Here is a 23,645-nt window from a genome sequence, read left to right on the forward strand (position 1 = left end):
ACAAACTACTATATGCTTATACTGAAGGTCCAAGGATAAGGCAAAACTGTTTATTTTTGTTGTTTTTTGTTAGTTTCCTAAGTTTGTTGAGTTGCTAAGTTTTCTGTTGGAGTTTAGGCTCTTTACAGCGCAGTCGAAGCATCATCGTCACTCAATTTGTTGGATATATGTAGCAAGATCATGTTGTGAAAAAGGTCTCCGATAGTTTCCAGACAATGTACGCCTGCAAAAGCTTAGCCAAGCAAATCGATGCAAAGAATGCAGAACATGAACGATGTGAAACTGAAGTTTCGGAAAGTCTTGCTGTTTTGAGTTTGTGTTTTTTTCGTGTAACTTTAGTGCGAAAGGCCTCACATGCTTCAGTATGAGCTAAATCAATAATTGTTGCTGTTTCTGGAAGGAGAACTTCAAACATCTTGATTTGCTCTACTTTAATGTTATGCCTTTTGTTGGTTGCAGTGTTTTTACTACTGAGATTTTGATACTTTGACATAAATCATACTGTCAAAGTTCATAAATGTGGATAATTTAGCAGAAGACAGAATTTGCTCATTTACTTTCCCTGTTTGGCTGAGTATCAAGAAATTGTCACAAAATAAGGGATACGAAGCTCCTCAACAACGAGGCTTTCAACGTAGACTTGTTAAGCCTCTATGGTATTGTGGATTACATGAACTTATTCCAGGCAAGGGAGGGAAGACGTATGTAAAAAAATGTAATGTAGAGTGAAGTGCTCCGGTGATCCCATCCTTGTTAGCTCTAAGCCGTTGCGGCCAAAGCAGTTGATCTGTAACAAGCCCTCTTTGCTGCACGGACAATGTCCTCGACCTGACAAATACGGCCAACATCAGATACTCCTACAACCCAAATAATCTTGACTCGAGTAGAAACAAGCACATTTTTTGTGGCAACTTTAGTGCACATACTAGTTGACGGGACTAGGGATGTTGATCAATTACACAGGAAAATATTTGGTCAGTTCTTTGTCTCTGTGACAGCAATTAATTTACTCAAATAAAGCTAAGCAATAAAAAAAATCAAAAGTCCAAGAAGAGAGCCTATAGGTATGTATACCTGTGGGAGAGCCATCCTCTCAAGATTTGCAGCATATGGCATAGGAACATCAGCCCCTGAAATCCTCTCAACAGCTGCATCGAGATACTCAAAACTATCTTCAAGAACAGATGCGCTGAAGAGCCAAAAGGAATCATAAAATAAGTATTAAGGCTTGAAGGGATAGGACTGAGTTAAAAGAGAGGGAGAGAGTCATTTAAATACCAGATCTCAGCACCAACACCATGTTGAGGGAATCCTTCCTCAACAGTCACCAGCCTGTTTGTTTTCCTAACCGAAGCATTTATCGCGGCTCTATCAAGAGGGCGGATTGAGCGAAGATTTATCACCTGCACATGCAAAAGGAGCCCCAACATAGTTGTAATTCCAACTTCACTCTCCGTAAGAAGGTATAAATGATCTATTGAAACATTTTAGTTACCTCAGCACTGATTCCATCTTTTGCAAGAATGTCAGCAGCCTGTGCATATTTGATTAAGAGGAATACAAATGGGTTAAGAATTTATACACTGATCTATTTAGTTGGACCAGACTTTACACTCCTAGGAATTAAACATCCAAGATGCATTTAACAAATAATGACAGACCTGAAGTGCATAGCCAACCATCTTCGAGAAAGCAGTGATAGTTACATCCTTTCCTTCTCGTTCTATCTGCCAAAAAGTTAACAAACTTTGAATAAATAATCACTAAGCTGCAAACCGTAAGCACATGATATTTTAGAGAGGCATACTGTACCTTGGCTTTCCCAATAGGAAGGCAGAAACTGGAGTCGAGGACTTCAGCTGAAACAGGAAATGATTCACCATACCTGTACATTAATAGTTAATCCCCAGAAAATAAGCAATAGTTCAGGAGCACACTAAAAGCATTAGTACCAAAGTAGTACTAGTACTCACAGCAACTCATTTTCCAGGAAAACAATGGGATCTGGATCCCTTATTGCAGCCTTAAGCAGACCACGAGCATCTTCTGATGAATAAGGAGTTAGTACCTTTAGACCTGGGATTGCACCAAACCAAGCTGCATAGCACTGCAAAGGATACATTTTAGTTTTGCGCTGATAGACATACTCATATCTAATTCTAAATGCATATGTTGTGTAAGTGACCAAGTGTAACAATTTCCTTCACCAGATATTACAAGAAATCTATTCAGCAACTAATTACTATTAATCATGTAAAAATTCCGATGCCACAATGATCTATCTTGCATCAAATACCCTTCCATTGTAAAAGACAAAAAGCTACTTAGCCACTCCATGACTAATTGGTTACGGGAACACCTTCTGTGACATTCTGGATGACACAGATCATAATCATTAATTCAACATGTCAGAGATTTGGATATATGGAGCTAGTGAGTAACATCTGTTAGTTTTTGTAAAACCAAATCATGGATGAGAACAGCTACTATAAATTCATATCTGTTTCTTTGAGTTAAATACATGGACGTGGTTCTACATTTAATATGCTCACAAATGTGAAATACAAGAGAAAAACCACCATTCAAAATTATTTAAATGAACACCTCAGAAGCTCAAGTTTAATTATCTATATTTGAATTTGTTAATTTGGAATCCCAATTGAAGCTCAAACTCCAGATAAAATGGTCTTTATATTAGGGAGGTAAGCATGTGACTATGAATAATTCATATTGTTGAAATGATGTAGCATGTAGAATTCAAAATAATTAAATTTCAATATAACTAAGTTGCAATAGACAAAAAAGGTATTGTTTGAAGTGACAGTATAAGGTTTAATTTTATTTTTTTATTCCAATACCTGAGAATGTTGAGCCCCTACACCAGCAGCAGCACCATTTGGGCCTCTGAAAACTATGGGCACTGATATTTGACCAGCGGACATGTAATTTGATTTTGCAGCAGAATTAATAATGTGATCAATGGCCTGCAGCAAGAACTTGTCAGTTACCTCCACCGCTCAGCCTAACACATTTTGTTGCAAGAAGTAGGCTTAAGATTTTACATATGCTTTTTTAGGGAGATTCATGTTGAGGTGTAGCTTAAAACATATCAATACTTAAGAATTTACATATGCTCTCATCACCACACAAGAGAAAGAGAAAGAAAGGTAGAAGAAACTGCAACTACGAAATCGTACAATACATGCGAATGTTGGTAAAAGAAACTGCAACTATAAGCAGTTGCAATTTTGAAAATGGAATTGGGAAAACTGACATAGATTCTAAATATACAAATTTTGTGAAGCTAAAGCATTGTGATAGGAGAAACCTAACCTGCATTGAGAAGTTGAATGTCATAAACTCAATTACAGGCTTTAGACCGTAATATGCTGAACCAACTCCAATTCCAGCGAACCCAGCCTACACAAAGTATTGAAGTGAGAATTATTTTGACATTAATCAAATTTAAAAACTCATGTGCACAGGAAAAGAGCCAACCTCAGTGATGGGTGTATCCACCACCCTCTCAGGACCATACTTGTCAAGAAGCCCTTTTGTAATCTAATAATAAATGGATAGCTAATTAGAGATACATAGCAATTTCCATTTGAACAATTCACCAGTGAACCAAAGCTCACCTTATATGCACCCTGATACTCGCCAACCTATACAACAATAGCTTAGTTAACAATGTGACAAAACCAGCAAATGTCAAATTTAAAGTAGAACACCATTCACATATGAAGTGATTTAATGTTTCGTGGACAGTGATACCTCTTCACCCATAACATAGACTTTCGGATCAGCTGACATCTCTTCATCAAGGGCCGAGTTTAAAGCATCACGAACTGTGATCGTCTAAAAAACACAATAACATCATTAGACACAAGTAATACGTCTTATAAACGTCAAATATCTCAACAGCTGACTGATCACCAAGTGAATATGCTGGGGAAGAGTCAATACAGAATCAGATAAACCATAATCACAGGCCACATGAAATGGCACAGCAATCTAAAGTGTAACAAAAAACATAAGAAAATTGGATGGAAACATAATTTCCTATAGCGACCCAACATGAGAAGCCTTAAAAATCAATAACCTTATAGATTCTTTACACAAAAAAGGTTCTTCAATTAGTTACTAGTCATTTCATCAGTTATTACCTCCTTTGCTGAAGAGGAAAAAGCCCTAGATGCAATCGCTCGAAGTCCTTGCTCCAAACCCTTCCAACCCAAAATCAAATCCGGAATCAGGTCAAGAGTAGTGAGCAATCAAATGGATGAACCACCAAGAAGCGTAAAAGTAAATTAAGGTGAAATTAAAGGGATTAATTACCCAAGCATGATTGGCTCGGCAGGCAACTTTGCTCCTCAAAACTCCCAACATATCGCCTTCACTCTATAGCTCCCTGAAAAAGCATCAAACAACACATTCAAATCCACAATCTCGTTACTCAGATCAAATCTGGCGACACAGAAATCGTTGACAGTAACTTGAATCCAACAAACTAACACAGATATGCTACCACCACCTACCAAAATTCAGTATCTGAACGCACAAAAACAAGTGCAAATAAGAAAATTGAACGAATATGCTGAAAAATCTGTACCAACCGAAATGAAAACAATACTTACCTAAATAAAAAAAACGAGAGAAAGAGGGAGAGAGATAATCCCGATTGGTGAGCTGCCTTTAATGGTGGGATTAGTGGCGGAAGAATTATCTATTACACCTTTTTGTTAATTCCCGTTTTGGCCGTCCAAGGTCAAACGTCAGAGTACAACCCTCTGAAGCGTAGGATTCTGTACGGTAGAAGTTGGTGATGCTTTAGTAGGTTGTACGCTAGTGACGATACTATCCTTACCTCGCTGGAACAGTGTAATGGAGATGAAATACTGTATGAAATGTATGCGTTGGAACTGTAGAGGAATCTTGCTAGTGGGAAAATATTAATCCATTAATAAATTATCTAAATTGGCTGCTTTGGTAGGCCCGTGGGACCATTTTCTTTTTAAAATTAAATACGCATAATTTTTATATGGCCCTATCGCTTTGAAATGGTTGTATTTCGTGGTTGAGAATTTACCAATTATTAAATCAAGTTGAATTTTTTTCTTATTTTCTGATTTTTTGAATTTTAATTAAAAGTAGCAACACTGTTGAATATTACTCCGTGCTTGATCTGTGAAATAGTGATAATAACAGAATAGTTACCAAATCGATATGAGATAGATTAAGAGATTTTAACATTTCACGTTAAAAAAATTATAGTAGTTTCAAATTTTGTATATGTAAATTTGGTTGTGTATACGTTTAGATGTTGCGAGTTAGTTAAAATAAGGGAGGGAGATGATGTTAAATCACAGTTGATGTAAAAATAATTTAAGTATAGCTATTGTAGTAAATCTTATGTGGAAGTCTTAATTATCATTCTTGTCATAACATTTGAGCAAAATAACAAGTGGAGTACTACATTTCAGTATCTCAAAAAAGCCAAGTTTGTATATCCCAAAAATAGTTTTTGAGCCAGAAAGATGGCATGTCTAGCTTGGCATATCAAAAAAACCACTTTTGCATCTCAAAAATAGTTTCTAAATGTATAAACATTTATTGTGGCTTAACAATCGCTTTTACAAGAATTTTAACATTGTTTAATTATGTTCGCCGATTTCCTTGTGTATGGTCACTGACTCATTGGCAAATCAAAATTTGTAAAGTCAATTGTTTATGATTGAAGATTAACTAAAAGAAAACTAATTGGTGACTTCTAATTGCTAGTCATATAATTCAATGGAAATATTTTTTATGTATGTGACAAAAAAATCGTCTGAATATTAATTTTTGAAGAGAATTTCCCCTATCCAACATAGTACACTTACATATTTAAGAGCTTAATAAAATTGAAAATTGTACAGTGTATATACATAGTAATAGAGAAAAAAAGGTGGAATAGGAAAATTTCATGGTTAATGCAATTATAATTATCATTGAGATGGGTGATTATAATTTATACGTACGGCCTTTCACGTTTAGATTCTTCACAAAACTCTTTTCTCAATATCACATTTTTAATGCGTCTCTTCATATTTCTCTCCCTCTTCACTTTCTTTTGCACCCTTCCCTCTTCCTCCTATACAAATCACACAAAAGATTCATTTTATAATTTATTTTTCACATTCATAGACAATCTTATTATATACTCTTTTCGTCCACTACCAACAGATTATTAATTGTAGACAGATATATTGTTTACCTTGGAATATGTATCTTTCGAACCCTCATATTGATCTACACTTTCGAGGGCAACGATCAGTCAACAATCCGAAATGAAATATGATTCAAGTAATTTGGGATAAAAAAGAGTACATACCAAATTGTTGTAGATGGGCATCTCGTGCAGCATCCTCGAAAAAAATTCGAAAACTAGGCGATCCCTGAGTGATCATTCTGCATTGATCGTCGTCGTGTCCATCTTCAAGTTGCGGATGGAGTTTGGGTTTGGTGGAGACTTTAAGGCCGTAGGTGTTGCCGATGACGGTGGCCACAATAACGCTATTGTTTTCCAAAGGCTTTTCTTCCAAAAGGAGGCTCTTTTTGGAAGAGGTGTCCTTGGGGGAGCGGGCGGGAAGCCGCCATGTCCTCACTGCAGCTATTTGTTGGAGGACAAGCGGACGGAGCCTAGTTCGTCGGAACATGGCTCTGTCGGTGCTAATCTTGGAAATTTTGCACCCCACCATCGTCGCTACGTTACGAGCTTGTTTCATATCTTCAAATGATGGGGTGTCAAATTAACTCTCACAGAAAACACCCACAAAATGGAAGCCGATTAACCGATTGTGCTGTTTTTAAGGGCTATCTATGCTTTATGTATACTATACTATACTATACTTTTCATCCAATGATTCGAAATTAAAGCTACCACGGTGAAAGATTGAGATAGCATATATAGATATATACCACATGCTTACTATAGTACTAGGCCACGTACATTGTAGATAACATATCTAATAAATTGAAAATTGAATAAACAGCCTTAAATGTAATTGTACAAGATTTGAAAATTTAATTTAATACTTATTACAAATGAGTATCTAAGTGACTATTTATACTTGGAGATCCAAATAATAAGAAAAAAATGCTAAAAATAGACAAAAATGCATTTTATAGAATGCTACCCGGTCGAATGATTATTGAGTCTTAAACCACCTGATAGAGTCAAAGTTTCTAACTTCAGTCGTGTTTCACTCGGACGGGTAGGCCAAAGTGTACAATGGCACCCCACTGGTTGATGCTCTTGGCCAGGATCCTTGGGTTTTTTCTCTCGGTCATCTAGCAGAAGGCACACGGTCAGATGCCATGGGCAGCTCGAATGGCCCGACTGAGTGGATTCTCTTTATGCTTGACTGACGCCCCTCCTCGACTTGATCTGTCGTTCCATCTTCATGCCACCTTTGCACTTGTCTTAAATCTTGTTTTCGGACCTCAATCGATTCATTGCAACAAGATCTGCTCCTCCGTTGTCAACTGCGCTACGCCTCTGCGGGCGCCTCAATCGATTCATGATAAGCTATGTCCAACACTTTGAGTTCCCCCCCCTAAAAAAATTGAACAGTAAGACCATCCACAATAGGCGCCCAGCGACCGCCCAGCCGAGCGCCGGCGCTGGGCGGTTCGCTGGGCGGTCTATTGCAGCCGCCCAGCGGCTGAGTGGAGAGAGAAACCGCGCAGCGCTGGGCGGTCGGCTGGGCGGTCCGTTCGGCGCTATTGCAGCGCCCAGATCGCCCAGCGCACCGCCTAGCGCGAAAATTTTTTTTTTTTTCCGAAACACTATATATACGCGCTTTGCTCGTCATTTTCATTCGCACCACTTGTTTTAACGAGTACTCTCTATCTTAATTTCTGTTCAAGATTAATGTATTTTTTTTAAAATTGCCCGAGGAGTGAATTGTCATTTTTTTTATTAATGTATTTTTTTTAAATTAATGTACTTTTTTTAAATTATTGTACTTTTTTAAATTTTAATAGTATTATTAAACTTTTCCCGTATATGTCTCGTAAATTAAATTCCGTATATTGTGTGATTGTTAATTATGTCATTTTATATAATTGTTATTAGTGATGTGGCTATTGATGTGGCTGGACTATTTATGATGTGGCTAGGCTATGACTAGGCTATTTATGATGTGGCAGGAGGATTTTTAGTGCTGATGATGTGGCAGTGGCTATGCTATGGCTGAGCTATTGCTGGGCTATTCCTATTGTGGATGGCCTAAGGGCCGAGTCTCTAACCATTCCTCATCATCATATGGGCCCAAGCCCATATTACTTATTCCAATTTTTAGTTTTCTTGTTGTTGAAGAAGGGTTTTGTCCCCTGCTAGGGTTTTGATTATCAACGATAACACCTTCTACCACAGCAAATCTCCAGCCATTCTTCGATGGATCCTTCGTCAATGAACTCCCCAGAGCTACAAAACCTTCTAGCCGTAAGTCCTTAATTTTACCGAATAATTTCAGATCTATATTATGCGCTTTTTGTATCGCAAATGGTAAAATTCAATGTTGTAGATTTGGCCGCTCTTAGGAGTAATATCAGGATCGTTTGTTTTTGGAATATCTTATTCGTAACGACGACAATATTTTGGTTAAATTTTAAATTCGGTGAGGCTGTTCCACTTCATCAGTAATGAATTTTAGGGAATAATTGGCTGCCGCCTTGATGCGAGAAGAATTTAATTTTCGAAGGCTAGATTAGATTTTAATGATTTTGAATGTTTGAGTTTACAGTCTCTGTTAATTTTAGTTGAATTATTACCTGTGTTTTAATGTAGAATGCAGAGTTTTTCCTCTCCTTTTCTTCTAGTGTAGTGTTGAAAATAATGTTGTAGTAGTATACTATTGTGTAGAGTAGATTCTCAGTCTCTCTCAAAGGGTTCCTCATCCCCAGCTTGCCTTTGATCAAAATTAAACCTACTTCACTACCAAAATTGTTCTAGCCTTTGCAGCCTGAAAATCATTTCAGCCTTATGATTCTTGGATTCTAGGCAAGCTTCTTGATGCTGGGGGGAAGGTTGCAACATCCGTAAAGCTGTGTGTAAATTTTATTGCTTGTACATACAAGCTAGGCCTTGCTTTGTTATTCATTCAAGACTATCTCATGGAAACAATAACATTAGAGACTTTATGTAAAATCTGGTATCTACCCTGCCTTTTTATTTCCCCTGTTTTTGTTTCTTCAGTTGCTTCTCAATCACAGCTCTATCCTGATAATGCATATGGTCAAAATATCAATCTTTCTATTTTCTGAGAATAATAAAACTCACTTCTGTTGTTGAAGTACCAAGTTATGCCAATCAGGGCCTATAGTTTTATTAGTACCAAGACACAATTTTCAGTTGTAATCTCCTTCAAGATAAGTACTTCTCTGTTTGTATTATAATTCGAACTGCAGGCATAACAATAACTGAAGATTGTGTTACTGCTTATTCATTTGTTTCATGAATTTCGAGCGACTTCTCTTTGAAACTTCATCCCATTTGGGTGGACTAAAGCCACTTGTAGAGCAAATCCTTATTCTAAAGTATTTGGTCAATTAGCCTTATTGTGGCAACACTTGTTTGCATTAGCATTTATACGAACTATTGCAAAACACCCACTTCTGTAATTATTTTCACAGTTATGTCCAATATATAGGCAATCGAGGATTTATTTAGTAAGCATCCCAGAACTAGCATAGGGGCAATCCTGCTTGATTTGAGCAATTTTGTTTCTTTCAGGTATCTAACCTCTGTTATTGAATATTTTCAGCAAGAAAAACAAAAGGCCATGATTAGTGAAATGATCTCAAAGCTTACATCTGCTTGCTGGGACAAATGCATCACAGGCTCTCCCGGAAGCAAGTTCAGTTCCAGCGAAGCTAATTGCCTCACCAACTGCGCTCAACGTTACATGGATATGAGTCTCATAATCATGAAGCGTCTTCAGCAGTGAGATTTAGTCTAAGCTTTCATTTTGATTTGAAGAAGCCCTTTTTGTTTCTGATCTCGATGGCACATACATGTCAACAATGGTACTTCGTGATCGTCTCTTTTAGGAGCGAGCATGCTTCTTATTAGGTTCTTTTTTGTCATCGACAATTTGTATGTTTATGATTTTACATTATAAAAAGCAAATTCAGTTGCTAGCATGTGGCTCACCACAAATCATTCAATATTCACGATTTTCTTATTTTATCAATCTTCGATTTATGGTTAGATGAGTCCCGATTCTTGTAGATAGATGGAAATTATTTGTTCTGAATTTAATTTGTTTCAGTTCAATGCTGAGTTGTTGACATTCCAAAATCCAAGTAGCAGATTTTGAACGAATGTATCCCTTTAGAATCAACTAGTGTTATCACCAGTGCTATGCACTGGACATAAAATTTTTAAACATTAAGGAGTCGTTTGGTTACTATGTTTCGCACAGATTAGGATTCGAAACCATGGTGAATCCTGTGTTTGGTTGCTAAATGAGTTTAGTTCAAAGCCCGTGTTTCCAAGCGAGGCCTGCACTGTTCAGTTGGTTTAGTCAAGATCCGGAACTCACTCCATACCCTCAGATTGAGTCCATCTAACCTCGATTTCTGCGACCAATAATTCAATTTCTTCTCTTTTCCCCTTCTTCCTTCTCATTTCAAATTCAGCTTTCCCCTTCTTCCTTCTCATTTCAAATTAAAGCAAAGCTGAATTGACTTCAATGAAGAAGACCCCTACACCACAAGCTTCCCTGAATCGGAGAAAGAAGAATTGACCAGCAACAGGTGACAACGACGGTCGAGGTGCGACGGAGAAATCTACGGTTAGTTTTCATTTTTTTCTCTTGGGTGAATGTTTTGCTTCTCCCTTTGATTTTGTAGCTTCTAACTTCATTACTCTCTCCATCCAAAATAAAGTGAGTGCTGCCAGTTTCTACATTTCGTTGTTTTTTTTTTTTTTTGTTTTTTTTCGCCTGCATGAATGATACACTTCGTTACAGAAGTGGGATGAAAACAAGGTTAAAATTGAATAAATTCACATATGCATAGAACACTTTCCAGTTCTGATGTTGGTATTTGCGATGCCTGATGTGTGTGTACGAAGCAAATCTGTTATTTGTAGTGTGATGCTGTTGCTTTGTGTTTATGTTGTTGTTTTATACAATGGTTGGAACACTTGCGTTATCGCATTTGTAAATGGCACGGCAATGTACATAGTTCGTTGTTCTTCAGGTACTTACCATAGGTTTGAATAGTGCTATGATTTATGTATCATTTTCCCTTTTTCTATACTTTTATTGGATGAATTGTCTGATAATTCTCAAATCAAATGAAGTAGTGAGGTGTTGAGGTGATAATGAACTCAAAGTCAGTCCTCCGAGTTGATTAGTTTGCCTTGCTATCTGAGTCTTTGGTGTTTGAATAGATAAATGTTGCAAATTCGTTCAGTCAGATATATGGTGGACATGCTTCTCTGATTGTGATGTTCAGATTCAGCTCAACTGTGTTTAGAATAATGAATTTTATTTCATTTTTTCTGTGCAGAAAATATCACTCATCGACTTTGTATGTTTATCATTCATGGCACCTCCGTTATCTACCTCTACATCCATTTACCTTATGGTAGAAGACATAATGAATCTTTTCCATATGCAAACTACCATAATCTTGTATTTTTATTTGAGGCAAGGTAGACGTATGCGTAGACGTCATAGGCGGCACTTGATTAGGCATTACTCTCTTATAGACCGGATTCCACCACAAGTCCGGCATATGAACAGACTTGTATCTGTTAGCGACATTGACTGCTTAGTCAACCTTCAAATGGATAGGAATACCTTCGGGAGATTGTGTCTTCTTCTAAAGGAAGTTGGGGGGTTGCGAAATGGTAGATATGTATATGTGGAGGAACAGGTTGCCATGTTCCTAGGGAAAATTGCACATCACAAAAAAAATCGTATAATAGGTTTCAACTTCAAGCGGTCTGGTGAAACTATATCACACTATGTGCACCTAGTTTTAAGAGCTGTTATAAGGCTACACATAATTCTCTTACCTAAACTGGAACCTGTCACGGATGACATTGGCGACCCAAGGTGGAAACATTTTAAGGTACTTTGTTCATTTTAAGAACACTTTGTTTATGTCAGATTGCTTCCGAGTTAGACTTAATTATTTCTCTCCTTCCAAACCCTTGGTTTCCTGTCTTATAATGATTCATAGGGATGTATTGGAGCTTTAGACGGAACATATATCAACGTTCTTGTCAGTAACACTGATAAGCCACGTTATCGCAATAGAAAAGGTCAAATCGCAACTAATACCCTTGCAGCCTGTGACCGCAAAATGAGGTTTATGTATTTTTTACCTGGTTGGGAGGGCTCAACCGGTGATGCTAGGGTGCTTCGAGATGTAGTGACTAGGGAAGATGGTTTAAAGGTGCCAAAAGGTTGTTATACATATAAATTCTTAGAAATTATGTATATAGGTTATGCCTTTTAATAATATTATGTTGTTGTATACTAATGAGAATATGGTTGTACGTTTTGATCTAGGAAATTACTTTCTATGTGACAATGGATATGCAAACGCGGAAGGTTTTCTGACTCCCTTTAAATGCATTCGTTACCATTTAAAGGAATGGGGTGAAGGCACACAAAGACCACAGAACGCACGCGAGTTGTTCAACTTAAGGCACAGTAAAGCACGTAACATTATCGAACGTGCTTTCGCTATTCTCAAAATGCGATGGGGTGTGCTTCGGAGTGCTAGTTTTTACCCTATAAAAACTCAGATTAGGATGATCATGGCATGTTTTCTCTTGCATAACTTTATACGAGGTGAAATGACACACGATCCAGTTGAAGATGCACTTGAGATTGAGACAAATGAGGAGACAGATAACAATGACTACGATCACATGGAATTTGTCGAACAAGTTGAACCAAGCACTGATTGGACTCGAATGCGGGAAGACATGTCACAATCCATGTGGTTGAATGTGTGTATTTTGACATTAGATAGTTATAAATCTAGTTTCATACAGATAGTTAAGCATGTCATATTTTGCTTGTTTCATTTGGTACTGTTTTTTGGTATTCGATTGTGTGTGTTTCTAACAATTTGATTTTGTTATGCAGCGAGGCAATGTCGACATCAACTGAAAATGGTGAACTAATACCAGAATGCACTTGTGGGCGTGGGAAAATGAGGTTATTATGTGCAGGGAAAGAGGCAAAACACAGTGGCCGATTTTTTTACAAATGTCCGGCAGGCCTGAAGCATCATAGATCGTTTTTGTGGTGTGATGACTTCCATAGCCAACAAGATGGGGGCCGTATACCAGATTTTGTCTTGAATCAGGGATATCGTCCAGAGAAACCTGTTAGCAACATGGTGACTTCCAAAAATACAAGTGTGACTCCAAGTGAAGTAGGTTGTAGATCATGCGGTCGTTGCCGGGCTGAGGCAAAGATGAACATGGTTTTAGCTTTCATTGGAGTAATGCTGTTTATTCTTGGGGTTATTATTGGGAACTTGCTTTAGGTTATTGTGTCGATAGGTTGTTGGTTCGGCTAGAGCGTTACTGACGAACCTATCTATCTATGTATTTGCTGTCAAACAGGTATCTTTTGTAAACACTTTTGTAGACCCAATTTGATTGGTTGTATTTGTATGCTTTTCTTGAAATTTTTCATGTAATGTTTGTACAGTGGATAGTGAATAGGATAAAAAAAAGGAACTGGATAGTGAATAGGATAAAAAAAAAGAACACAAAAGAATGAGAATCAATTGGTCATTAATCATTAATCAATACAATTAATAGTCCATGGTTCTAATTTTGAAGTGTATTCATTATTTCAACGTCTTCTTTTACTCAATTTGTACACATTCTCTTTATGGTATGAAAATGTAATGAATATTGCGGTATTTATATATACCAAAGAAAGAAGAATATTGAAGTAAGTAATTTGAAAATGGCTGAAAATATAGACAGTATATGCTTTTGTAGTACTCCCTCCGCCCAATTCAAGATGTCCATATTTCTTTTTAGTTTGTCCCATTTAAGACATTTAACTTTCTATATTTGAAAATAAATCCATCTCTACTCTTGCCTCATTACAATATTCACTTATATTTTTTTCTCTACTTATTACACCTTATAACTCTTCCTAAAATCACATGCCACCCAAATGGTAGGAGGTTGGCGTAGCATTTATTCAATACATCCATTTTTTTGGACATTCAAATAACTCTTCCTAATCTATGCTTTTGTAGTACTCCCTCCGTCTAAATGGTAGGAGGTTGGCGTATCATTTATTCAATATTCAATAAATCCATTTTTTTCATATTTGGACATAGTAGGAGGTTGGAGTAGCATTTATTCATGAACATAAAAAGGAGTAGCATTTTTTTCATATTTGGACAGAGGTAGTTGTAGTATTTACTCAACCATCCAAGATAGATTAGCTATGAAGTGAATATTATCACTATATTGTGTAAGGTGATGTAAAATAGCTAATGAACTAATATGTATTAGAAATCTAGTTGCTGTCATCAATTCAAAATGCAACATCTATTATATTAACAAGCAATTCACCAACAACAAAATAGTTGTGCGTATGTATAAGCACATAGTCAGCCATTATCCATCTTAATAGACATATCAAATACTGTAGCTACATAGAGTTTTAAGTTCAACTATATATAGAAGCATTGCTGTCAAAAAAGCCATAGCCAAAATGTCTCCATGACTGTCGAGATGAAGCTAAAACGATATCCAAATAACGCAATGCATCGCCAAAAAAGATCAGACTAGACATCAGATGAGGTGTTCCTTCTCCATGACTCGTATCACATAGCCAGGTTTTTTGGCATCGGACAAACCCATAAAGATCTCCAAGCGTGAGTTTTCCTTCCCGATGATGTCAGATACATCATATTTTTGTGCATCTGACAGCTCCGGCATGTTGTCAAGGTGACGAAAGATTTCCTTTCTTGCTTTGCCTAGGTCCATGTCATATCCAATGCGTGAGGACAGTGTATCCAGACGAGAATTAGTCTCGGCATGGAGCTTACTTAGAAGTTTCAGCAATACATCACCCTCATCACTTCCCTTGCGCTTACGGCTGCATTTTTTTGGTGGAGGATTTTCCTGTTGGCTTCGGGAAGTACTTCCTTCTCCAGGCTCAGCTGCTACTGTCGGGTGGAATGGTTCATCAGATAGTATCTCATCAAAAAACACATGATAATCACCATACCCCTCTGCATCACCAGCGAGTTCTTCTTGCACAAAGTTCTTGTCAGCCTCAGACACACCTTCAGCACCTCCACCTGAAGCCCTGTCCTTCCCGAAGATGTATTTCCAATCATACCAATATGGCCAAGACTTCCATCGCATGCACCTTGCATTCTTATCTTGCTACATCGAAGTTTCAGTGAGCAGGTATTAGTACAATATGGTATAATTAGAGCCATAAGTGGATTGCATCGACAAATTAGATTAACAAAGATAGGTAGAGGATGTCCTTACTCTAACAATCTGATCCCATTGGTCATCATCACAATGAATTCTGAAATCACCCTGTTCGTTAAAACCAACACCGCTCCTCTCGAGGATCTGGGCAAGTGAGTAGTAGTTCTTCTTCCATGCCGATATCTTAGAAGTGATGTGCGGGCTAACCTTTAGATCAGTGTTGGGGAAGTCCGTCTTCAACCAATGCTCGAGCTTCTTCTGATACCCTGAACGGAATCCATTATCAGATTTCCATCCTTGAGCCACCAACTCCTTCAGTGCACCAATAAGAGCAACATCTTCACGGTCTGACCAACTCCGTCTTGCTCTGTCACACTTGCGGTAGCTGGTTCTTCGATATTGGTTGCTTCCTATAATAGGAGAATAAATATATAACACTTGTTCGAGTAAATTTGTTAACCAAACTGGCACAAAAATTAGTGGGGAATGTGGAGGTGAGCGGGGATGGATGACAACGGACTAACCTTGAGTGCCTTGGCTTAAATTAGCTGAAGGAACTGAAGGTGAAAATTGTCGATGGTCTGCCATTGTCTACGAAAGGACCAAAGCAAATCAGATACATAGATACATAGTAAAACTGTTAGCAATATTTGGCAGTACAATATTGACAGTAACATAAGAGCATTTCGTTCATATTCCTCTCGCATAATAGGGTCTATTTTCGACTACCCAATGGCACGGCAAAATAATATACGATGCAAACAAATCCAACACAACAACAAAATGTAGATAACATCTTGCAACACGAGATGCACAGATGATGATTCACAAAATATCTAAAGCACCTCATTCGTGTAATTAAAGGCGACGACCATCTTCAAAATCTAAAATCTACCACATACCTTATCTATCTGTAGTTTAGGATCGGTAATACTTGCAGTGATTTATTGATGGCCAATCGCCACCGAGCGTTGAGGTCTCCGACGGTGCCAAAGTGTGAAAGCACTCCCGCCCAAATTTCAGCTTGGAGAGGGAACGAAATGAAATTATTTGGGTTAGGTCTAAAAAAAGGCTGCAATTGTTTATATATGAGTCAATTAGATTGGTGTAAACTCACGTACACAACTCCTACCAAACATCAGATGGGCTTTTTATCTACATGCCAATATAAAACCAAACATTAGTTATGTTACCCCCATCTTGGCCCAAGTTCCCATCTAGTATGATAGGAAAATGTTAACCATCTAGTGAACCAAACGACTCCTAAAGATAAATTCTAAGGTAAGTAGATTAAAAAAAAGATCATAAAAAATATAATGATGTTTATAATTAAGAATATGTGTTAATTACACTAAGTATTCATAACACTATAAACAATAACAAAAAGAAAAATCTACTTCTCTAAACCCCTTCTAAATGAAATATTTCATATTCGACAAATGATGCTACACAATTTTAATTTGATATGAGTGGAGCAAAATAAAATAAAATAAAATAAACGATAAATAGAAGATGTGCGACTAAAGATAAAATAGTACGTGTTAGTTAGAATAAGATATGCAAGTAAAGGAAAATGTGCGACTACTAGGGCTGTCAATTTTTGACACGACACGAACCGGCACGAAAATAATGGGTTTGGGTCAGAGCTTATTGGGTTCGTGTCCTTATCGGGTCGACCCGTTAAGGACACGAAAATTTCGTGTCGTGTTCGTGTCGTGTTCGTGTTATCCGTTAACAATACGTGTTCGTGTCGTGTTCGTGTCGTGTTCGTGTTATCCGTTAACAAATAATATTTTAATATTATTAATTCTTATTATTTTCATTTTTAATAGGTTTAACCGTTATCAGGTCGTGTTGTTATCGAGTCGTTATCGTGTCATCTCGTGTACGTGTTGTTATCGTGTCGTGTTGACCCGAATTGGTTCGTGTCGTTAATGGGTTCGTGTCGTGTTCGTGTCGTGTTCGTGTCTGAGGATTTCATGTCGTGTTCGTGTTCGTGTTTGAGGTTTTCTTAACGGGTCGTGTTCGTGTTTGCTGTTATCGTGTTCGTGTCGTTATCGTGTCGACACGATAACGACCCGACACGCACGAGTTGCCACCCCTAGCGACTACGAATTAAAGAGGAAGAAATTATATAATTTGAAAAAATAAATAGCTCAATAGTTTTAATCAGAAAAATATATTATACCTAGTTATTTAAATAAAAACAATTAAGTTAATCCATGTTTCTCTCCCTTGATTTTTTTTAATTGCCTCTTCTATCCTTCTTTCCATTCTCTGTGGCCGCCCGAGGCGTCGCGGGCGACGCCGGCCAGCTGCTCACGTCCACAAAATTATGTGAGTTAATTCGAGCGCACATCATTTTATCCAAGCTAACCCAAATACTCCCTCTGTCCCATTAAATATGAAACATTTGGTTTCCGGCACGAGATTTTATGTAGTGTTGTTTTGTGAGTTAATAAAGAGAGAGTAAAGTAAGAGAGAATAAAAAGTAGAGAGAGTGTTGTTTCCATTTTTAGAAACTTTTCATTTTTAATGGGACAACCCAAAAAGGAAAACGTTTCATTTCTAATGGGACAAAGGGAGTACTAATTAAAAAAAGTGGTCCAAAAGAAAAAAGAAAAAAAGGAAAAAAATAGAAGTAAATGAGAAGGCTATTAAAATGTCATGTGTTATCTCCTCTCGATTAATTTAACACCCCAATTTATTAAAAGGAAAAAAATCATCACAATTTCCATTGTTCCACCATAGTATGTTGAATTATTATCAGTATAATATCTTTTTTTCTATTTCTTCTCTGTTGGAGAACCCAATTTGAAATCTCTCAAAAATTGAAATCTAACATCTATATTAAAATCTAACAGGTATATGCATGATTTATAGACTATTACCACCTTTCAAGTTAAATTAAATATACTACAAAAAAAATCAACATTTTAAAGTACAACAAATTAATAGAATTCATGGTTTAGGAAGATATATAGAATTAATAGAATTTTTTAGAATAATATACAATTATAAATTTGTATATTTGCAATGTGTCTTATTAGAGCACCCCCAATGGTAGCATGGGAGATCGGACCATCCCGTCGGGACAATCCGTCGAGACCCCATTGCGGGTGTCCCGTCCCATAGAGATACTTGGTGCGGAAGGTTCTCATCCCATCCCATCCCATAGGTTAATTTATTTTTTATTTTTTTTATTAATAAATTTTTTTAGAATAATATACAATTATAAATTTGTATATTTGCAATGTATCTTATTAGAGCGCACCCAATGGCAGCATGGGAGCTCGGACCCATCCCGTCGGGACAATCCGGCGAGACCCCATTGCGGGTGTCCCGTCCCATAGAGATACTTGGTGTGGAAGGTTCTCATCCCATCCCATCCCATAGGTTAATTTATTTTTTTTTATTTTTATAATCAAATTCATACCAAAATTATTTATAAATATCTCATTAATAATATTATTTTTTTAATCATTAGTCTCACATGACATCATATTATAATTTTTCCGCATCAAAATATTTATTTTTAAATTATAAACTTAATATTACGCTTATGTTGTCATTTAAATGCATTATTTCTTGATATCAATTTAGATATTGTTGGAATATGTACATTTAACTTATATATACTATTAACAATTCAAACTAAAGAAATGTATTATTAATAAAAATACTAAACCATTATTAATTTTAATTTTATTTAATGATTTAATTTTTAATACTTAAAAAGAAAAATAAATTGTGAGTATCCATCTAACTGCTCCAAAGTTGGCATTAATTAACGTATTAAAGTTCAACGGTGAAGTGATATTATAAGTCATGTTTGGTGAGCGGTTTACTACCAAAAATAATTTTAGAGCTAATTAGAAATAATAAATAAATTAAAGATATGAAGTTCAAACTTTTTAAATATTTTCTTTTCCATATTATTAGTACCATCAAACCTGATTACATAGTTCATGATTTAAAACATGTTTTTTAGAATTAAGAAGACATGAGCAAACAAATACAAAAATCATATTTTTCACAAATAATAAATTCACTTTTATCAATACTAATTTCAATAATGTATGATAATATTCATAAACATAATATTTTGAGAATCATAAAAAAAGAAATAGAACTCAGTCATAAATAACAATATCTTAGCTAGTGGAATAAATCAAAATCAACTCAATTATAACTATGTATACTACTTATAGTAATTTAAATATAAATATATGTATATATATATATATATATAGGGGAGCGTTGTTCTCCTATTCATCCCTTAGATCATTTATTCTTCTTAATATGGGTCGTTAGATCTCATGCATCAACGGTCCAGATGATCTGCATTATTACACTATAATGCTGCATTATTAGTCGGTGTGCATTATTCAACTGAAAATCTGCATTATTAAATGACACGTGGCACCAATCTAACCGTTGGATGACAAAATCGTGGGGCTGAGATTAAAAAGAACAAAGAACAAAACATACAAAAAGGAAATAAATACATCCATATATATATATATATATATATATATATATATATATATATATATATATATATATATCTTGAATGTAAATATATATTTATAAAGTAATTTCAACACATTAAATTAAATTAATATATTTAAATAATTTTAAAAATATATACTATTATATACAATAACAATCCAAATGTAATTTTAAAAATGTGTTCAATTTAAAATTCTACTATATTATTAAAAGCCCATACTATTAAATACACAAAAAAGCCCAAACTAAACCCTAATAGACTAAATCCACGCCCCCACATCTACTCTCCCACCTTGAATATATATTTATAAATAATTTCAACACATTAAATTAAAGCAATTCATTTCACCATTTTTTTTGTCCAATAGATGCTACCTTTTATTATAGATACACGCTACCACATACACAACTCATATACATATATAGTGTGAACACAAATTCTGCAATTAATAACATGCATACAAAATGACTAAAAGGTAAAAAATTAGGCTTCACAGTTTCCCGCCAAAAAGGCATTTTTGACTTTTCAATAAACTGTCACTTTAGATTAGTATAAATTAGTTGACAAAAAAAGAAGAGGATGCAAAAAGTTATTGCCATTGACTATAAAAACTTATGAATAAAGGGAACCAACCTAAATAATATCAATCTATATTTTTAATTTTCTTTAAATAATGACAATATTAATCTAGAGTTTTTTCTACAATTATAGTCCAATATAAGTAAATTTTCTTAAAATCTTAAATGGGTTCAATCCATCAACCTACAGAAATTTAAAGGGATAAACAAATGGCTACCTTTAAACAATTTTTCAATTTATAAACTAAAGTATTTTAATACTAATACATATTTTCTATGTTTATAAATCGAATGATGCACATTAATATAACGATATAAAATCTCGAAAAGAAAAAACTAAAAAGGAATGTGGTATTCTCCCTCCCTACTGGACTGGATCCTATTTGTTCCAGCTCAACAAATGGTGGAAAAAGTTGTAATTATGAAATTAAATTGAAGGTTGACAATCCATCCTGATGCAATAGAGAATAAATTCGAGCAAATTTTGGTGTATAAAAAGAGGTGAAAATTGGACATAGAAATGTACATATGAAGATCGAGGTAGAGAAGAGAGGAGAGGGGTCGCATGAAGAGAGAGAGGGTTTCGATGGTTTAGTAGCCAAGAATGATTTGCCTAGAACCTTATATTTTCGGGCTTATCTTCTTGTTAGGCCATCCGCAACGCTGTCTCTTAACCGTCTCATCTCTTAACTATTTATGGGTCTCACTGTACTTTTCACTCCATCTCTTAACTAAGAGACAATACCTGTAGCCCTCAATCTGTTATCCGTCTCTTAATCATCTTATCCCTTAACTATTCATTCAATTTCATTTTTTATTTTTATTTCCAACAAATTCAATTAATAAAAACGCATTTCATTAAATAAAATAAAATAAAATTACAACTTCAAATTCTAAAAAAATTTAAAAAACACATAATTAAAATACTAAAAAAATATTAAAAATACATAATTTAATTTCTTCCGCGCACTCTACTGGTTGCCAAAGTTTGCCCGAATGTGCTCCATTAGATCATCTTAGAGTTGGGCGTGGGTGGTAGAATCACGTGTCCTTGCCCGAATAGACAACCGATCTTGCATAGACGGATACACTCCACTGCGAGGCGGACTACTTGTGGTAGAGATTCTCGGGGTTTCAGGGTCGAACCAATTTCCCGCCTCAGGTCCTTCGTCGGCGACAATCATGTTGTGCAAGATTATGCACGTATACATGATGTCGACCATATTCTCTATAAACCACGTACGAGCCGCGACTTTGATAATGTTGAAGCGCGCTTGGAGAACCCCCAACGCAATCTCCACATCCTTGCGAGCAGCCTCTTGCTTCTGCGCAAAAAGAGCATGTTTTTCGTTCACCGGCCTGTTGAACGTCTTAACGAAGGTTGACCACTTCGGGTAGATGCCGCCGGCAAGATAGTACCCCATTTTATACCGCCGGTTGTTAGCGATGAAGTTGATTGTCGGCGCTTTACCATCCAAAACTTCGGAGAAGAGGTCGGATTGGTTGAGCACATTGACGTCGTTGTTCGATCCGGGGACCCCGAAGTACGCATGCCAAATCCATAGCCGGTAGTCGGCAATGACCTCGAGTATAACGGTGGGGTGGGTGCCTTTGTGGCCTCTCGTGTATGACCCCATCCACGCCACATGGCAATTCTTCCATTGCCAATGCATGCAATCGACGCTGCCAAGCATCCCGAGGAATCGGTACACTTCTTCATGAAGGTGGAGCAGAAGCTGACAATCTGTCGTGCTTGGCTTCCGGAGAAATTCGACCGTGAAGGCTGCCCGGACGACTTTGTAGAAGTTAATCAAGCACATTCTCCCAATGCTTTCTCCAATGTGGAGGTATTCGTCGAACAGATCCGTCGTTTGTCCAGTAGCAAGCTGACGGATTGCTGCGGTACATTTCTGCAGCGTCGTGTGGCTGGGACGGCCAACGGCGTCGAACCCTTCTTGGAAGAACTCTTCCCGGGCTGCCAATATATTTGCGATGTGCAGAAATAGCAGTTTCCGCATGCGGAAACGGCGACGGAAGTAGGTCTCTCCCCATACCGGGTTATCACAGAAGTAGTCGCGTACTAACCTTGCGGCGGCTTCCTCCCGGTTACAATGGATGTAAGTCCGGGATCGTCGTTGGGGCGGCGCGGCTTCCTCCGCCTCCCTACGTCGATCTTCCTCAAGTGATTCTTCCATTATTCGACGCATTTGCTCAAATGGATCCATGAATGGATTAAATTTGGGAGAAAAATAAAAGAGATGATTTGAGATGAAAATTGGAGAGGAAAGAGAGATGATTTGAGAAGAATAGACGTGTGTTTGTGTGTGTGAAAGATGAGTATTTATAAAATAAAAAAAGAATTTTTTTAAAAATGACCGTTGAACGGTAATATTACCGTTTTTTTGTAATAGCCGAGACGTAATTATCTCGAGATTTTTCGAAAAATAGTAAATATTGGAATTTTCTTTGTACAATTGATGAAGGAGTGATTTTATTTCTTGAATAAGAATTTTTAAGTACAAATTTCAAGTTAATACAAAGCTAATGAAATTGCTAATTACAGAAATCCCGAACTAATTTACAACTCTTGACGACAAAGATAAAAGTCGAACTACGTTATTACAATATGAAAATAGGAAAACTAGCGTTGGGCCTCTCCGGCACGGACCGCGGCCCCATCACGACGGCCTGTTGGGCCGAGTCGACGAGACAAAAGCCGAGAAGGAGTCAGCCTCTTGTCCCTGCCAGAAACAACAAGATAAACAAGAAGATGCATAAGACACTAAAGTGGCTAGTTGGCAAAATAAGTAAGGATAAGGAACAAGCCTACTTTAAGCATTGGAGACCAAAACTTACCAAAAAAAAGAAGGAAAAGCAAGAGGCTGCAATGTCTCCTGCACTCCACGGCTCACAGCAGCCCCAACCATGGACCTTTCGACCGTGCAAAGCCTGCTCCGTGTAGAGCAGCAGCTCTGCGGTTGTCACGTAACAACCCTACAATCCTTGTTGTTGCACCTGCTTTTCACCACACAAAGTTCAGGTTAAGGGATGCAGCTTCAAG

The 23,645-nt window shown here is 36.8% G+C and overlaps 3 protein-coding genes across 3 annotated transcripts; 1 reads left to right on the plus strand and 2 right to left on the minus strand.

Moving 5' to 3' along the window:
* Nucleotides 1-527: 527 nt before the first annotated feature.
* Nucleotides 528-4,772, minus strand: LOC121760342 (pyruvate dehydrogenase E1 component subunit beta-1, mitochondrial-like). Its single transcript, XM_042156026.1, has 15 exons — nucleotides 4,638-4,772; nucleotides 4,339-4,411; nucleotides 4,167-4,226; nucleotides 3,775-3,858; nucleotides 3,639-3,665; nucleotides 3,499-3,561; nucleotides 3,334-3,420; nucleotides 2,859-2,984; nucleotides 1,974-2,107; nucleotides 1,813-1,885; nucleotides 1,662-1,727; nucleotides 1,496-1,534; nucleotides 1,279-1,403; nucleotides 1,075-1,189; nucleotides 528-828 (listed from the first exon to the last, which is right to left on the minus strand). Exons 2-15 carry the CDS (start codon nucleotides 4,387-4,389, stop codon nucleotides 760-762), a joined length of 1,119 nt encoding a protein of 372 aa, XP_042011960.1. The 5' UTR covers nucleotides 4,390-4,411; nucleotides 4,638-4,772; the 3' UTR covers nucleotides 528-759.
* A 1,053-nt stretch (nucleotides 4,773-5,825) lies between these two features.
* On the minus strand, nucleotides 5,826-6,768 carry LOC121761797. The gene is made up of 3 exons (XM_042157467.1): nucleotides 6,374-6,768; nucleotides 6,257-6,291; nucleotides 5,826-6,133 (listed from the first exon to the last, which is right to left on the minus strand). Exons 1-3 carry the CDS (start codon nucleotides 6,765-6,767, stop codon nucleotides 6,011-6,013), a joined length of 552 nt encoding a protein of 183 aa, XP_042013401.1. The 5' UTR covers nucleotide 6,768; the 3' UTR covers nucleotides 5,826-6,010.
* Nucleotides 6,769-8,342: 1,574 nt separating this feature from the next.
* On the plus strand, nucleotides 8,343-10,185 carry LOC121760147 (mitochondrial import inner membrane translocase subunit TIM8-like). Its single transcript, XM_042155766.1, has 2 exons — nucleotides 8,343-8,488; nucleotides 9,810-10,185. The coding sequence occupies exons 1-2, from the start codon at nucleotides 8,441-8,443 to the stop codon at nucleotides 9,990-9,992; spliced, it is 231 nt and encodes a 76-aa protein (XP_042011700.1). The 5' UTR covers nucleotides 8,343-8,440; the 3' UTR covers nucleotides 9,993-10,185.
* The last annotated feature ends 13,460 nt before the right edge of the window (nucleotides 10,186-23,645 follow it).

The sequence above is a fragment of the Salvia splendens genome, chromosome 13, assembly GCF_004379255.2.
Source record: "Salvia splendens isolate huo1 chromosome 13, SspV2, whole genome shotgun sequence".
Classification (NCBI taxonomy): Eukaryota; Viridiplantae; Streptophyta; class Magnoliopsida; order Lamiales; family Lamiaceae; genus Salvia; species Salvia splendens.